The sequence below is a fragment of the Notothenia rossii genome (assembly GCF_949606895.1).
Source record: "Notothenia rossii genome assembly, chromosome: 10".
Taxonomy (NCBI): domain Eukaryota; kingdom Metazoa; phylum Chordata; class Actinopteri; order Perciformes; family Nototheniidae; genus Notothenia; species Notothenia rossii.
In genome coordinates, this window is record NC_136908.1 from 48,503,858 (window position 1) to 48,522,249 (window position 18,392).

At 39.5% G+C, this 18,392-nt stretch overlaps 1 protein-coding gene across 1 annotated transcript; it reads right to left on the reverse strand.

The window, feature by feature from the left end:
* Positions 1–13,965: 13,965 nt before the first annotated feature.
* LOC307022567 (transmembrane protein 53-A-like) lies at positions 13,966–17,628 on the reverse strand. The gene is made up of 3 exons (XM_079655398.1): positions 17,470–17,628; positions 16,183–16,841; positions 13,966–14,657 (listed from the first exon to the last, which is right to left on the reverse strand). Exons 1-3 carry the CDS (start codon positions 17,493–17,495, stop codon positions 14,296–14,298), a joined length of 1,047 nt encoding a protein of 348 aa, XP_079511524.1. The 5' UTR covers positions 17,496–17,628; the 3' UTR covers positions 13,966–14,295.
* Positions 17,629–18,392: the final 764 nt, after the last annotated feature.

The following is an 18,392-nucleotide window of genomic DNA, read 5'->3' on the forward strand; positions in this document are numbered from 1 at the left end:
TTATGTTGCCAGAGAGCCATTGAGAAATTCATCCCCGAGTTTTGACTGTGAAGCGTGAGTGGCCAGTGTTTTCTCCGGAGAGACGTGTTGGTGTGTGAATATAGAGGAGCGGAAAAAAAATATTCAACTAATAGTGTCTCCGTGTTGACTTCCACGGAGTTGATTGCAATTCTTTATCATTAACCGCAGCGGTGGACGTGCTCCGTCTGCAGCCCGGTTATACCAAGCAATACCAATTCTGCATCCATCGCTATATAGAGAATGTGCGCGGAGGGCAAATTCATAGTGCTATAATTGCACATTTGGAAGACTATCCGTAATCCAAAAAATGTTAGTTACCCCATTAAGCGATTACTTGTAAGCATCGTCGTGCAACTGCAATCACTCAACAGCTTACATCATGTAGGATAACATGTAAACGATTCAGTAAAGTTTCATTAACATCGAGCTATCTATAGAAATGGAGACGGTTGATCATTATTTGCCAAGAAGAGGCTACTTTTCACTGCCGGGCGGTTGTGTGTGTGTGTGTGTGTGTGTGTGTGAGGAGGGGGGGGGGGCAGTCGTGCGCGTGGAAGAAGTAACGTTATTTCTTTTGGCGTGGAATACCGAAGATTAGCCCGTTAGTACGCGCACATGCACGAACACATATTGCCCACTAGGCAGGCTTTCAATGGCAACAAGTGCCAATTCATGCACGATCAATTCATGTTCAACTGCACACCCCGTCGTGACGCCCCGAAAAAGAGATTTAATATGGTTGTGAGAGTTGCTTTATTGAATCGTTTAGTTTTTCTGGTTGTTTCTGTCACCTTCCATGTAAATATTCCATACTCCCTTCTTTCCACAAACTGGGCTCCAGTGCAGGGCGTTCACCACGCACGCAGCCGGAGCTGGCTCCAGCACCGCGGACAGCTCAGTGTCTTTCAGGACAGTGAGAACGTGTTGTTCAGAACCACGGAGAGTGCGCTGCCTACATCCATCGCCTTTAGGCCGATGAGTAGATGCCATGCCATCGTTTTTAAGACTGATCGCGCTTTTCTGTAATGATGGACCTACCCAAGTAACTTATTTTAGACGGGTTAAGGGCCTGTATAACTGATACTGCGAAAATAAAGCCCGCTTGAGCCCTCACAGATAAATAACTAATCCAAACCCACAATCTTCCATCACAAAGTAAGCTTAATATGGGGAAATTTACGACACATTTAGAGAAAGAGCAATAGGGGATGTGACACTTTTTTCCCCCCACATATGACGCATGTGGTGAGGTAAGTGTGGCAGATGCCTACGTGTGCAGAAGGTCCAGTCTGCTGGTCCCTATCCGCTCTGGGCTTGACGTAACAACCATTTACACGCATAGGCCCCATCGTCCAGATGTGGTCGTGTGCTCTGCAATACATGCAACAAAAGCCTTTTAAAGAAAACCCTCTTTTTTATGATGAACTTGTTCTTTACTGGAGCGTGACATTTCATGGTGTAGGGCTGCACGTTGAGTGGATTTACACTCGCAGTGTAGCGTTTGATGCTGGTGCTTTTTCTAGATTTGAGTTAAGAGTTACTGTGGATCCTCGTTCTAAATGCTGATTTCTAGATTCATCATTTGAGACACGGTTTACGGAAAATAAATAAATAAATATAGCTCCAAAAAACAGATGTTTGTTGTAATGATGCAGGTTGCCACAAAAAGATTGCATGTGTAATTGCATGCTTATTCTCACAATGGTGTTTCTTCACTGTTACAAAACACAGGATATTCCTTTTCAAAAAATTGCCCTAAATTAAGAAACAAATGTCATCAGTTTTTTAATATAAAACTATGATGACAATGTAAACCTTATGAGAAGCACACCAAAGACACTAAACACACCCAGTAAAAGAGGAACATACAAATGGTGACGCCAATGACTTAATACAGTCTGAACATGTGTTAAAAGAGGATTGAATTGCTTTGTGGTTAAAGAATTGTCGGCATGTGAGAGGATATAAAGACTATATGAAATGCTTCCTCACACCATGTGTGTAACCTCTATACAGCATAAAGACTGATTCTGGGCCTTTAGCGTACACGTTGAGGTGGTGTGTTTGCAGGACATTATTTGTTATGATTTGCTTGATATGTGTGGCATGAAATGGGGTTGAAAGCAACTACCTGTGTCACTGGACTCACAGTTTTCTTCATACAGCGTGGTGCACTGCATACTGGCTCGTGATGGGGGCGGTGCATGTGGTAATTAAATGTTTGATACTTCCTGTTTTGCCTGTAGGACAGTTTGAGTTCATCACAAAAGGTAATAACTACTTACAAGCCTTTTTTTTGTTGATTTCTCAAAAGATTGACATTTCGATTAGTAATAAATTCAAGCCATTTGTCATGTTTTCCTTCTAACTGTGTCAGCTCGATGAGGTGTGGATGTTGTAATTGAATATTTGTGGTTTTGTTGCTGTAAGCAACCTTTCAGAGTTTCTAAATAGATATGTGATTTTGTCTTAAAGCTAATGGAGCTGAGTTTTGAAATATCTGCATTCAGTTTGAGATTTTTTGCTGGTGCTGTATTTTAAATACTTGAACTATACTGGAGGAAAAGTGGAATAAATTGTTAATCGAATGTTGTTCAAGAAGTCCAGATGCACCTGCAGTCCACTACAACAGTCAGATAGATCAAGGAAACTTTTTCACATAACTGGTATGCTGTCTTCCATATTTGCAAATACTGTATATTGATTTCTTCGGAGAAAGTCAATTCAAAGGAGATGAATTTTTGTGGAATATTTTTCATTTGATACCAGAGCCTATTCTCAGATCGTCTCCTGCCACAGCCGGTGCAGTTAGAGTTTGAATGTGGTGAAGGTGGAGGGCACTACGTCACATCGAGGGGTTTAACACCCGAGGCAAGAAAGAGCCTCACTCCTTTAAGGACCGGACTGTACCAGCTCACTGCTGTGTAGATAAGATCAGGTATGGTCCACAGGTTGTGTCTCATCAGGTGAGAGGACGGGGGGGAGACGTCAGCTGTACCCTAAAGTCACTTTGGCTCTGTGTTTGCAGATGGGGACATCATTTATCACATATAAGATCTAAAAAATACATCAAATATAACCTGACCTCTGGAGAATTCGGGTCTCACTCACAAATTGAGGGAATAATCAAATTGATTATGATGTCTTTGTCCAATGATTTATTTTAATATTTTTGAATGGAGAATCTGAGCAGCTCATATATTGATACTCACATCAACAACAATGTTATTTTTGCAGTTTCAAACATTTGCACTGTAATCTACTGTATGAAATCCTCATATTGTGTTAACCTGAAAGATCGCTAAAAATACATTTACGTATGTTAAATGTGAAGATAACACTTTAAAGGTGCAGTTATTCAGAAACACTGAAGTGAACCTCCAAACTGTTTCACTGCCAGCTATCGTCTTTTTTTTAAGTTAAGACCAAAATCTATCGCTGATTGAACCCTGATCGAATGTAACACCCTTTAGGACCACTCATTGTATTTCAGTAAGATACTGGTGCAAAAACACACGGTATATATCTGCAGGATAGCAGCTGATTGTGTTTCAACAATGTAGTCAAACCAAAAATCTAAATTCTCATTATGATTTCATTCAGCCAAAAGTCTCCTCTGATAAACATGATACATGAATTCAGATTGTGAGTCCAATTAATAATCAATAATATGCCACAGTTCTTGCATTAAAGTCTTGTTTCTATCATGACATGTCTTGTTTTTCCTGAAGTAGCAGTATTCAGAGTCTCTACATTTTGTCAGAGTAATCTCAGAGTAAAACATAGCCTTTTGGCTCACTAGAGAAAGAGTTCAAGCCTTTTCAAAGTGTGTGGCATCAGATGTGCTAATGGCTCTGTTTCTTTCTCTAGATGCTGAGGAGGTCACCACAACATGATGAAGTCCATTTCTTTTGTCCTTTGTGGGTCTTTTTGCGGTCTGGGCTTGCTGTTCCTAAGGCAGTAGCCAGGAAGCCCTTACCCCAAAAAGTATCTGCACTGGACTCTGGCATCTGAACCAGGAGTCACCTTTCCTCCCCCCGTCCCACCCCCTGATGGTGCAGTGAGTATCTCTCATCACTGTGGGTGTTTCAGAGTGAGGCCGCTACTCATTTGTGGCGTACACAAAGCACTCGGAAGTGATCATTCACAATCCGACATGTTCATTTAAAGCATTTGAGAGGCATAATACAGGCTGTGGCAGAAAAAATTTCTTGATCTCCAATCTGATTCCAGAGTCTTATTACGGTTAGAAACATATAGCAGGTAACCCTAACATCATAATGAACCTCCGGGGAAACACCTGTAGTATTTACTTTTGCCAATTTGAACTTACATTCACCACAGTGCACATCAAGGGAAGTGTCATTAAGCTGCGGACAAAGAAGGAAATCTGTTGTAAATATATGAAATAAATGGGGCGAAGTCTGCGAGCTAGTTCAGGCAGTCAACTCGAGCGCTTATGCTGCATTCATACATAACGCCCCTTGCCACTCTACAACCAACCACACAGAGTCTCCTTAATATGCCGCCCTATTTAACCTGACAGATATCTCTCCATGCATTGCTTGCTGCTGCTTTGCTGCAGCTAACCCTACGTCGCTGCTGCTTGCCTGCCCCACCACCACCCCAGCTTCCACCTGTAGGCTCTGGGGGTTAGATATTTAATCATCACTCATCGTGCTATGTTTATCTGTGGAGTGATGAGGCCCGAGCCTAGACGCCAAACTCAACTATATGCTGCTTCTAATAAACATGTTAAAGAAACACGTGAGTGGTCTGACTGAACTATTGTCACAGAGGAATCCATGTAGAAGCGTTAATCCTTTTCCAGTTCATACCAATAACAATAATAACGACAAATGAGCAGGTACAGACATAGACATGCAGATAAGTTGGTGAGAATGTGAGGGACTCAAGATGTGGATTTGAAAAGAAGGCTTAATTTCCAAAATCATGAATACCTGGACATTAAAACACTTCAACAGGCCATATTCATGATTTAATTTTGTATATGTTTTATTGATTTTTCCCTTATCTCTGATTTGTCTGAAGTGTGTGAAAATAACTGATGTAAATACTCCCTGATGCTTTCCACATCCCCATTACTTCAAAGGACTAATTGCTCATCAATGTGTGCAATTGCATATAATGTTGTATTTAAAAGTAGACACTTTCAAAATAAAAAGTAAATCATGGTAGATATAGTGTTATCTCTTTCATTTAAAAATGAAATCCTTATCAATGGAATTGGTACAGCCATTTGTAGAAATACCTCAAGAAGACGCATACAAAGGCTGCACAGTGAACAAATGCACTGGAGGAAAATGAACGTGTATCTCTGACGCATGTGTTACGTGATTATTAACGCAACCCGTGAGCCTTCACAATGTGGTTTTCTACGTGAAATCCTGAGGCGGTTCTCGTGCGCTGACGAGGTCACTTACTGTAACCGCATGACGTCATCGCTCAGAGACAGCTCACATGCATCTGTAAGATACATTTAGGAGATTGTTCAGATGAGTAGCGTCCCTTTCTTTCCATCTCAGCATCCTTTCAACTTGTCTCTCTTTTATCAGATGTTTCCCTCTTCTCCTGACTGTTTATTTGTTTAATCCATGTTCTGTTGTGTTTTATTAAAATTCCTTCTCTGCCATCTGATTGTTCATTATTGTGAGCTCGACATTTCCTCTTAAGTGTTGTGAATTTTTAAATAAAGACTCAATAAAATGAAGATAAGATTGTATTTTCTTATTGTCTGTGAAATATAAACCTTTCTTTCTATAGTTGTAGAGCTTTACACACAAAACATATTAATAAATACACAATTACACAAATGCAAACGATTGAAATTATAACCAGTGAAAACATTTACAAATTGAGTGTGATTTATACATTTCAATAATTGCTTCACATAAATAACATGTTAGTCTACAGCTGCTACTAAATCAAATACAAAAGGACAATGCACAGACTATTTACATCTTAGAGTAAAACTGCTTAACTAAATCTCTAAATCTCACTCCTCATGGGTGGGTTACAGTATCAAACTACTACCAGGGACATGTTTTCCAGTAGACCGGGCATCTGCATCCAATAACTGACCTAACAAATGTCTGACTGACCTTCAGAGTCCATCCATAGTGTCCCATTTGAAACACAGCGTCCCACAATTTGTGTGTCACACATCGCCCTGGGAAATAGGCCAGTGCCTCATCCCTGTCATCAGATAGAGACGTGCGGTTGGTGGATGCACTTTTTCTGCAGATTCAAACTATGCAATGTGTCAAAACAAGCAAGAAGATCATTTTTGTGAAGGAAAATACATTCAATTAAACATGAAGAGCTGTGAGCGAACACCACAGGAAGACATCTACTGGAGATCCATCGTAGTTCAAGGATATAAATAAGAAAGGAAGAATGGCCTACAGTGCTAACACATGCTCAACACAAACTGAGGGATCTCTGGGTGACTATAGCTCTCCAGAGGATGTTTTGGGAACTGCAACCAAGAGCACACGGCAGCTCAGAAAAAACATCTAATTGGTTCAGGAAATAACTGAAGTGTTCCAGTATGCTTTTCACAAACTGGACACAGAATGTAAAGCAGGTTTATCAATTAAATATGATATTCTGGTCATCTGTTCCCTGTGACGCATTCACAACAAAGTCACGGTAAAACTGTGATTATTCCATGCCTCATTTGGTGTCAACAAAACATCCCGCTGGACAAGATCGCTATTCTTGGCTTTTGGACTTTAAGAAATATGGTCTGTTTTTTGGTTATTTGTAGGTCTGGCAACAATGTTGTGTTTCCATTCACTGAGTTTTGTTACTGCTAAGAGCAACCACTTCTTTACATGAAAATGACACTTAAAACATGGTGTCGTGGTGTTCAGATCTTCGTCGTTTTACAAGCTCCACATTGGGTTTTGGTGAAAATAATATATAACTGCCATTGATTTTGACTTTGTGTATTTCTTCAACACTGCAGCTGTCACTTCTATAAGGGGTATACATACAATTCAAGACAGGTCTAGATTGAAATGTATTTCTTGTTTACTTTTCAGAAACCCTGTTTGAATATGAAAAGTGCAAACACTTGAGGTCGAGGTAACACTTAACTCAGTAGTTTATTTATTACATTTACACAAAAGACAAATCAAGTTATTAGAATTCATCTTGAGGTCGGACGATGTCTCAAACTCTCATAATCCATCCAGCAGTCAAGATATATCCCTAAGAAATAAAAAAAATAGTAAAGATATTAGTAAAAATGTGTAGAAATATTAGGTAAATACTAGTAAGAATATTAGTAAAAATACTAACCTTGTTTTGGTGCAAAATGAGACGTTAGTGTATCACCAAAGTCTAAAAACGGCTCTATTATGATTTTTTTGTTATCCCTTTCCTGTATCAGTTGATAAGAAGAAGAAGAAGAAGAAGAAGAAGAAGAAGAAGAAGAAGAAGAAGAAGAAGAAGAAGAAGAAGATGATTGCATTTTTGGAGAGGTCTAGAGCGGTTGGTCCGGCGCCAAAGGTCAGTTAGGTGCCCAGGGGGTGACCTGCACCTCTCCAGCAGCTACCAGCCCACACTCTGTTTTTCTTTTGGTCCGATCAGGATGTGAACCGGCAACCCTTCAGTTCCAGGTCCCTACAGAATGGTATGCATTGGCTGGAAAATAAATAAAAGATTAGTGATATCATGGAAGACATATACCAATTGTTTTCCAAGATTCCAAGGAACATACACTTTGACAATTAATCACTGAGCTAATCAAAAGTGTGTGTCATATCTTACCCTGAAGGAGCTTTAGAATCCTAAGTATTAAACCACAGCTATTTCCTGTGCCGATAAGTCATCACTCAACAAGTTGTTCTATGGTTAAAAAGACAATTAAAAGGAGGTCCATTCCCTTTGTATTCTTACTGGAATTGACCAAAGACGTCATTCCCATTCATTTCTCCATTCTAGTTTCCATCAGTATTTCCGTGCAGAGGGCCCATCTGGATTATGACACTGTTTGTTTTGGCAAAGTACACGTCATGATTCTTCCACAAAACTATTGACGTCGATTTAAGTTCTTGGAATACTGTGCCACTGAGTCACTGAGTTTAAAAGGGGGGGGGATAAGAAGGTAAAGACAAGAACAATGAGCTTAAAAAGAATAGGTGTAATACCATAGTCATCTCAGTGATTGAAAAACATAATTCATCCATTAAAAAAAGATAGTTGTGTGAAAAAAAGACGTTGTTGTTTCCCTCAGAAGAAAACACATTTAGAAATGTACCGAAAATAACTAGGACCTAAAATTAGCCAATGGTTCCATGTTTCAGCTAATGTACCGTTCAAATAAGTATATTAGGTGTAATTATTAACAACAGACCTGCAAACACAAAATGTCTTGAAGGCTCAATCAATCAATCAATCAATCAATCAATCAATCAATCAATCAATGTTTATTTATATAGCCCAATATCACAAATGTTACATTTGTCTCAGTGGTCTTCACAGTTTGTACAGAATATCAGTATGACAATACGACACCCTCTGTCCTTAGACCCTCACATCGTACAAGGAAACACTTCCAGAGAAAACCCACAGTTTAAAGGGGAACATGGGAGAAACCTCAGGGAGAGCATCAGAGGAGGGATCCCTCTCCCAGGACGGACGGACGTGCAATAGATGCCGTGTGTAAATCGAAGAGATAATACATTTACAACATAGGTAGACCAAATGTTTGGAAATCCATGTGTCTGTAATAAGAAAATGAATCCACGAGGATGAGGCTTAAGAATGAGTGTTGCCACACTTCCTGCCTAACAACCACTAATTACCATTCCCTTAAAACAAAATGAGGAAGGTGCATCCTCCAAAACACGTTACTCAAACTCTTAAAAGATTGCCAGGCCCAGGAAAAAGCCAGAGCACTAAGACTCCTGGATGTTGCCAATCATTGCTTCCATGGATGTTATGGCATAACACACAGGAAGTGAAGTAAATCAATACTCATAGAGGGAGGGCCTTTTTTCTGACGTGGATGTTTCTATACGACACGTGTCGCGCATGAAGCAGCCTCTGACAACAATAAACATTCCTGAAATATTTAGTAAAATGGTCAAATGTATTCTTATCCTACTCGTATACGTAATTAGACAGAACTGGAGAAACACACCATAAAACAGCAGTACTACTAGTAACATTAGTTATACATGTCGGAAAAGTGTAAGGAACGACATTCAATTAGACAATTCCTTTCACAGTTCTTCATTCCACGCATATCTCAAAAATATGATCAATGCTTTCAGAGACACAGAGGACTGTTAAAGATGGTCATAAACAAGTGCAAAACTTAAAAGATTGTACCTGAGTTTAAAATAGCTTTATTTCCTGATTCTTTATTGCTCCATTTTGTGATTCACATTATCTATTTTGTTATTTGTGCACAAAAGGTCTTAGGGTGTTTGCACTGCATGTTAGTTCAAGCTACAATCTACTCACACATGAAACAGTACAAACATATTTAAATGACAGTTAAATACACATCCTTTTTTAATTAGGGTTAGAATAATAGACAATTTTAAATAGTCTTTTATCATTGTTATATTTGGTTTTTTATATATATCTTTTTATTGGTCTTGACTTAATTTGACCATTTTATTATTATTCTCATTCATTATTTCATTTGTATTATTATTGTCTTATTTGGATTATATTTTCATGTTATTTTTATTATTTAATGGGTATTTATATTTTATCCTATTTATTGATTTGGTCTTATATTATTTTACAGAGAGGGATCACCATTTCATTGTGTTTTTTATCATACCTTTTACAGTAAGTGTTATATCATGTGTTTTGTTTTGTTTATTGCTGCATGTAAAACTGGTTGGGTTTTACATTTTGATTTGTGCCTTTTTAAAGCACATTGAGTTGCACCTGATGCATGAAAAGTGCTATACAAATAAAGCTTATTATTATTATTAGATTGAGCTTTAACAACAAAAACAGGCTTACATCAGCAGACGTGTGTATCAAGTGAAATCACCTTACATGATTTAGTGTGTTAACTTCCTGTATGACGAGATGTTGACCTGGAAGGCTCAGGTTCAGGTTTGAGTCAGGGGAGGAGAGAGGAGGGAATTAGGAATGCATCCAGAGACTATTTCAATGGGGGAAACCTGCAAAGCAGCATGTGCCATCTCACTATCATCCAGTGTTACAGGAGCAAAACCACCAGTGGGAAAACAAAAGGTAAGATTATATTATAGTTTACAGTTTATGAGACAATTATTGAGAGGATAGAAACTCTTTAATAAATGTATAATCTATTTTTAATAATGAATGTATATTTAAAAAATGTGATTTGAAATGCATGAATTTGAGTTTTATTTTGGTGTCTTTATTTATATAACTGATTCTTTTTATAGGATGTACATCTTCCTGGCTCTTCTTTATGTCTCTTTGGCGGCTCCTGGGTGCTCAAGATTTCTAACAAAGAGAAACTCCACCAGAAATAGTATACAAAGCATCATAACCATAGCTAAGATAACCCTGGTCCACATCAAGATGGTAAGGACAAAGGTTTGCTTGCAGTTATAAAAGTGGAATCTAATAAGTGTGCTTCAAGAAACATGTGGAATATTTATCCTGCTTCAGAAAGTTTAGGCATAAAATGACATGTTCTCCTTGTTTTTCTTTAGTTTCCATTGGATCCACAGATAGAAACCAGCACTCCTTCCATAGAGGGACTGACTAGTATCTGCCATGACCTCGGACATTAAGAAAATGAGCTGTAGAACCCTTTCACAGATGTCGTTGTCGGCCAGATTGTGGCTGATGTCTCCAGTTTGGAGGGAAGGGTTCGTTCCTTCGCCCTGACTATGGACTGTCCCATCCAGGCACGACCCAGAGGAGAGACTTCCAACACCAACTTCCCCGACAGCCGGCTCCAGCTGACTCTGACCAAGGTGCAGCGCTACCTGGATGAGTTTCTTCTCCAAGAGGACAAACTCAAGGTCTGCTGAGAAATCCACACTTCTATCAAACGTATGCAACGTATGGGGGGTCAGCTCCAGCTCATGCAAAGACAGAGCCGGAGTGAAACAAAATGAGGCATGGCTAAAATGCATGATCTGTTTGGTATTTTGAAAAATAAAACTTATAAATATACCTTATATAGGTATGGCCCTACAATATATTATTCAAATATAGCATGATAGGTCCCCTTTAAAGTTACTTTTGAGGAAAAGTATACGCAAAACTATTTGATGATTGTGCAATGTGAATGTTGTTTGTGATAACAATGTTTGTATAAAATAAAAGAAGACCTAAATTCAAACAAAAAGAGTTGGGTCTCATTTTGATTGAGTGTACTTATAATATATGGTATGGTTAAGGAGTTATATGACATGAATACCATTGGAAATAATTAAGACTATTCAAACTATATTTTCATTGAATTATTAATGAATAATTCAATGAAAATACAATTCGATGATATGAATGTTAAATGAAAGGTGGATTCAAATATAATAAAAGCAGTGTGAACTACTTGTACCCTGTGGTAAAACAATTTTGCATTGATTTTGACTCATAAATTCTTCGAGGCTTTCATCAAAAAACATTATATAAATATATCCAGATAAAATAGAAAAAGCATTACAATCCCAAGGGTTGTTCCTTCTCTTATAGTGTAGGAATAGCCTACAAATCTGAATCTGCAAGAAAGGAGACTGCTGGCTTGTCATACAAAAATCTGAAATGTATTTTTCTTTTTACATTTTAGTTAAATACATACACTAATACTGGCAAGTTAGCGTGAAAGTAATGAAAATAAAAGGTGGTGTGTCTTTCAAATAGAGGTGGGGGAAGTACTCAGATCTTGTGGTTACTGTGAGTATAATTGGAAGTACTAAAGTGTAGGAATAGTCCTGCATTCAAAATGCTACCCCACTGAAAGTACAAAAGTATTGGCACATAGTCCTACATATACTTAAAGTACCAACATTAAAAGTAGTCATTCTGCAGATTGGACCATTTCAGAATAATATACAGTATATGATATGTTTTATAATTATTGATGCATTAAAGCACATGTGTCAAACTCAAGGCCCGGCGGCCAAATCAGGCCCGTGGTGGATTTAATTTCTGCCCGCAGGATAATTTTGAATTACTATTAGATCTGGCCCGCCGGTATATTGCACGCACACCTTCACTCAATCCTGAGGGCTTCCTCCGCTCAGAGCCTGACCCCAAACATTGATGAACTTGCACCCAAGATGAGATGCCAAGTATCAGCCTTGAACTAGCATCACAGAGCATCAAACTGAGTTTAAATGGATGTTTCTTTTGCACTTTTTTTCTTGAAACAACAGGGCATGTTTGGTTTTTTCTTTGAGGGAAATTGTTTTTTTGAAGCTGTTGTTAGCCTGTGGAAAAATGTAATCACAAGAAATGACTGGAAAAGCTGCAGAAAGAGCCATAAGAAATTAATGCAACTGATTATTTAATGTTTAATGTTGTTTTTATAGGCAATAATTTAAGCTTTGTTAGTTCCAGGTTTAATATGTGCAATAAGTTAATTTCAATAAGTTTTGCAATAAACATTGAACCAGACCGGCCCTCGACTAGTACTGATTTTTTTATTTTGGCCCACTGTGTGGCAGGAGTTTGACACCCGTGCATTAAAGTGTTATCAAAGCTGGCAAAGGTGCAGCTAATTTTAATGAATTTGTATACTGCAGGGTAGCCTGTGAATTTACTCCAGGTGTAACTAAAGTCTGATTTAAGAGTTGATTATATTTCACATGGCCTATTTATTAAAATCTGTAAAGTAACTAAAGGTAGTAAAAAAAAATGGGTGGAGTAAAAGTTAACAATTTACCTCTGAACTGTAGTGGGGTAGGAGTAGCCTACAAAGTAGTCAAGTACAAGTAGGCCTACCTAACAATTCTATTTACTTTTTACTGAGTAAATGTACTTAGTTAATTTACACCACTGCTTTCAAACGGTTATTTATTCACGGTCTATCAAGTGTAACCCTTTGAGTGAATGTCTGTTAAATATCCAACCTAAAACTAATGTCATCTTGGTTTAGTCAACAACATGCTAGCTAAAAACCAGCAGACATTTTTAGCTAGCATGCTGCTCCACGTCATATAGTTGTCTACGTCACTTAACACTGTCTTTAGACATCCATGCTAGCTCATCATAGCAAGCAGCAACCATAATCTACATTTATGTCTTTAATATAACACCACCAGTTAGTATGAGTGCTGACGATACACTCGAAACGCACATCTCTCCACAGGTTCATCCGGGCCTCACATTAAATGCAGAAATCCACTTGCAATACCAGTGTTTCAACAGCAGATGTCGCCATTTCCTACTGTATCATATGCTTGGAAAAGGTGAACCACAACACAAGCGCTTTAAGTGCTTCAGAAGGCCTACCCAAAACCCTTACGTTAAAAGTTTACAATTCTGCAATAATCTGAACACTCACCTTTCTTCTATACAACTGGAACTGGTTGCAGTGTCGGCCATGTTTCCATCACCTGCTTGCTTCAAATTCACTTTTTAAATCCAGTTCAGGTAGTAATGGATACACCTTCCTGCTGCCAGCTGACAATCCATTGCTGCCTTATCTCCCTGGCCTTCAGGCTCTAGCCCTTTCTTGATCCCCCGGCTTCCTTTATTTTTTGTTTGTCTGTTTGTTTTGTTTGTCCACCATGTACAGCGACCTTGGGTCCCTTGAAAGGCGCTATATAAATATCATTTATTATTACTATTATTAGCTGTCCTACATCATGCCTGTTGAAAATGGCTTGCTGCCTGACCTATTATCCCTCAAGTAACAAAATCCCACCATGCACTGACTATCTAAAGCTGCCTTTACCTTTCATATACATTGGTGTCGGGAAATAAAACACGGGTGACGAGAGGTTAGGAACAATGCAATGCACATTTTAACTTTATTTCTAAATATTATCTTACATTTTGTGCAAAAACCTGGTCTCTGATATCAATGTGCAAACACAGGTCGTTAAAGAACACTTCTTGTGCAAAGCAAGCATCTCATGACAAAAGGCTACTCAATCAATAGTTAAATAGTGCATATCAATTTAAATATATCCTTAAATAAAATCTAAACTAAACAATACAGAATGCTTTACAAGGAGTCAAAATGATCTGTTAAGTTATACTAGTAAATCATGCTACAGCTTTAAGATAAAAGGATCAAAGAGCATTGTCTTTGAATACATAAAAAGCAGTTTACATTTTTGCTTTGAGGGAGGAAATAGGCAGCAAGTTCAAGAATTTCTCCAGCGTGGACAGGTAGTCTTCTCGGTGGCATCGCAAGTGGGCTGCATGTTTGGACTCCTTCCACTTCATGCTCTCCACAGTCATACCCCTCCTCTTCCATCGGTCCATTAACGTTTCCATGTCAGCCGAGTTGCACAGGGCGTCGTTTTCACTGAAGAAGAAAAGTGCTGGCGCAGTAATCGGGATGTCTTGGAAAACTTGGATGCTTTTTTTGTAGAGGTCTGCTGTGTGGGTTTTAAAGAGCCAGAAGTAAAGCATAGCGATGTTTTTGACAAAGCTCTCTAAACGCGGCACGAGAGTCTTGCCGAGGCCTGAAAATAGAGAAAGTAAAACATCAAGAGGGTTAATATTTAATAATAAGTGGTATTATTACATAAATATATACAACATATTACTGTATGTGGCGAGGTTTCAAACTTCAATACTGCTGAAGGTTATGGGCCACAGCTGAAATGCTTTCTAGTGTTTTTTTGGTTTTCTTACATTTCTGAAGAATTTGCCACATTTAAAGTATGCTGAATTAGCCATTAGTGGTCCCTGTTTACAATGGTTGAACACGCAACCACCACTGGGTTACGTTGAAACTGAAAAAAACTTAAAGGTCCCATATCATGCTTTTCCGGTTATTACCCGTCCCCTTGTTTGTAATGTACTGTAGCTTTTTCTGCATGTAAATGGTCTGGAGAGTCACAAACCCTCAAAGTACACCCTGCAGGAAGTAAAACTCTAACACAGAAAATACCTGTCTATGCTGCCCCAGAACGCCTCGTTGGAGATTTTTCTTATTCCATTTTTTTCTTCCTGGTCATAGTGACGTACCGGTCATGACGTAACGGCTCCGAGCTCCTCACACACACACACACACACACTCACACTCACTCACTCACTCAGCCTTATCTTTTCTCAGCCGTGGTACTCCGCGCAGCTTCACCAGCACAAACACACACTCACCCAGCCTTATCTTTTCTCAGCCACACACAGCTGTGAGTGTGTGTGTGTGCTCAGGCTGAGTTCCGCAGTGTCTCGCTGTCTCGCAGACCCCACACAGCAACCAGGAAAGAACACCAGTAATCCAGCTCACACTGTCCGCTCCTCGAGCCTCAAAGGGCGGAGCAGCGAACCCCGCAACGTCCCGCCAACACGGCACCCAGACCCCACGCAGCATTCAGCATTGGGGTCATCTGTTTGTCATTACTGGTGTCATGTTCTGGTTGCTAACAAACGCCATTGTAACACATAATCACTGATGTTCCGCTGTAACGGTGGTGGACTCATCAGAACAGAGTCGGCGAGCTGACCAATCAGTCCACAGTGGGCTCATAGGGACGGGGGGGGGACGGGGGGGGGGCAGGAGCTCCAACAAGCCGTTTAGGATAGAGAGTGAATACACATACTAGATGAGATTGGGATTTTGGAACATTGAACAATGTAAATCTATTCTAGTAGACCTCAACAATGGAATTATGATCAATAGAAATGGCCATGAAATGGGACCTTTAAAAATGTGAAATGTGTGGGTAAGTTCTGAAACCTTTTCTACAATTTTAAGGCCGATTTTGAAGAGATTATGATATACTGACATATTTAAAGTCATACTAAAGTTTGAAATAACATGTTGAGTCTGTTTTAAAATATGCCTAAATCGTAAAAAAATATGAACACCATGTCCAAATATTATAACTGAACTGATGAATGTATAAACCGTTTGCACACACTCTAGGCAGCACAGACACGAGCAGCCACAAATAATTCCTGGTCAGCTGACAAGTTAATTATTTAAAGATCTGACTGGCATATCCCACGAAAAGTAACCTGAGGAGAGGGACACTCACTCACCTATCGCCATATTCTCCAGACTCCCAACCACCAGGCTGTCATAGATATGTCCTATCACCCTCTTGGCCAGGCCTGCATGTTTTTCCTCTCCCTCAGCAATGTGGGTGAGTGTCTGTGTGAAAGTATAGCCCCCGATGGAGGAGGCATGGACCAGCACCGCCCTCCCTGCAAACTGAGGCTCCTCCAGAACCTTCAAAACCTCCATCCCGTAGTCTAGCCCCCACCGAGGCCACAGGAAGTGCATCACACTGCTCTGGACCAGCAGGACATCCAGGCCCCGGTCCACGTAAAGGTCCCGGTACCTGGCCACTGCCACTTTCCGGGCACCGAGCCAGGAGAAGAAAAGAAGAAGGGGCCGGGCAGTGGATTCAGATTGTGATTGGGTGTTTTGGGAGGAGGCAGATGTGTGTGAAGGAGAATCTGAGAGCAATGGAGAGGATGAGGAGGGGTCTGCGGGGGAGGGGTCACTGAGGGGCTGAGTTGAGGGTGATGGGGTAGAAATAGGGCAGTGTGCAGTGTGCAATTGAGATTCTTTGGCAGCAGATAATTTCTGTTCCTCTGCCCCCGAGAGTGGAGCAAAATAATAAGTTATGCCCTTGCTGATCCTCCTGGCAACGAACTTTCCTCCGTCGACGTGATCAGACGGGCATATGTCACCCCTAAAGAGATATCAGAAATCAGAAAACCTTTATTGGAATGGGTAATATGCATTGTTACAGCAAAGGGACAGTGCAGATAATAGGCACAAATAAAACAAGACAATCATTAAATATAAGCACATGTTGATGAATAAACTCAAATATGTAGGCTTCACATCCACGGTAACATTTTATAAAAGATTAAAACAACTGTCAATTTTAAAGAATTCCCACACAAATGGTTATTTTGTAATTAACTTACGATTTCACTACACATCCTCCTGAGAATCAGAACATTAAATATTGCAGTTTTGTTTGGCATCGACAAAAAACTAAATATAATTTTATTTTTCAATAATGTCACTGATCTCCTATGTGACACGTCTGCTACATCCATGATCTTCATGAGTTTTTCATTTTGCCTGGGGGGAAAGGTTAAAATAGATCTGCTTTAAAACGTTTCAACTACAACTACCAATGGCGATGCAACAGGAGAAATAGTCCTCGCTGATTATAAATGCGTATTGCAAAAATCATAAGCGGTTCTCGTTTTTTTTAGGCGGATGTAGAACACCATCAGCTTCGTCCTTTTTATTTAAATGCTCATGCAAGTTGCCCTTGATATCAAAGCAGAATATAATCGTGTTACCCAGAGGAGAGCAGCCGGTTTCCCATTCTGCGGAGTTACAATGTCCCGGGCAGCCCTGGTGCTCCTGTTCGCCTGAAAATGAGTTCGGTCGGCCGGTCAAATCTTCCGCGGAGGAGCCAGCTCGGTGACGTATGAGTATGAGCTGCTTCTTCTTCTTCGTGTGGTTGGTGCTGTTTTATTGGTGGTTGACAAACAACGACATGCTGCTTTACCGCCACCGTCTGGTGTCTGGTAGATTGGGACAGTAGCACCAGAGTAGCACTAATAGAAAAAAACAATAAGAACTTAAGAATGAATTCAAACTACCTGATGCTTCAGTCTGTGCTTTAATACACTCTAAAAGTATGTCGTAGCCTCCTAAAAGTAGCTGCCTCTTTTGAAATATGATAAGCATATTGTTTTAATCCAATAGTACCATAGCAAAATATCAGTCATTTTAACTTTGCATCATGTCTGCTAATGTTGTCCATCAGTTATTTTGAATTCCACGTCTGTGTCTTTACCCAAAACATAGCAATACAGAGTTATTTAGGCTAAGATAGTAAACATTTTATTAGTGGAGCTTAAACAGAGCTTACGCTTATGCTATTCAAATTTCACAGGGCCTCGTGTTCGGAAAAAGATATTACTGTGGCCATACCCTCATGAAGTCACATTGGCCTGACTACCCTTCATCTAAACAGGGAAACATAATAAGGTCATGTACCATATTTGTTATGACCTACTGATAACTGACTGCAATACAAGTTAGTGCCACTAGATGGAGCTAGAGACTAACGCAGAGGATTTGATGACTTCCAAAGTCACTTTTTGGGCCTCGTGGTGTTCATAAGTCTTAATTCACATCCTTCCCTCGAGAAATGTTAAGAATTAGATAGTAGAATTCATTTTGTAAAATTAAATGCATTCCAGAAATGCAATAT

Bases quoted from the DNA above. Each gene is read 5' to 3' on its own strand.
- LOC307022567 (XM_079655398.1), bottom strand. From the start codon at position 17,495: ATGGGAAACCGGCTGCTCTCCTCTGG. The intron at 16,842-17,469 runs GTAACACGATTA...ATATCTCTTTAG, and splicing joins AACCGGCTGCTCTCCTCTGG to GGGTGACATATGCCCGTCTG. The intron at 14,658-16,182 runs GTGAGTGAGTGT...CTCTATTTTCAG, and splicing joins TCTGGAGAATATGGCGATAG to GCCTCGGCAAGACTCTCGTG.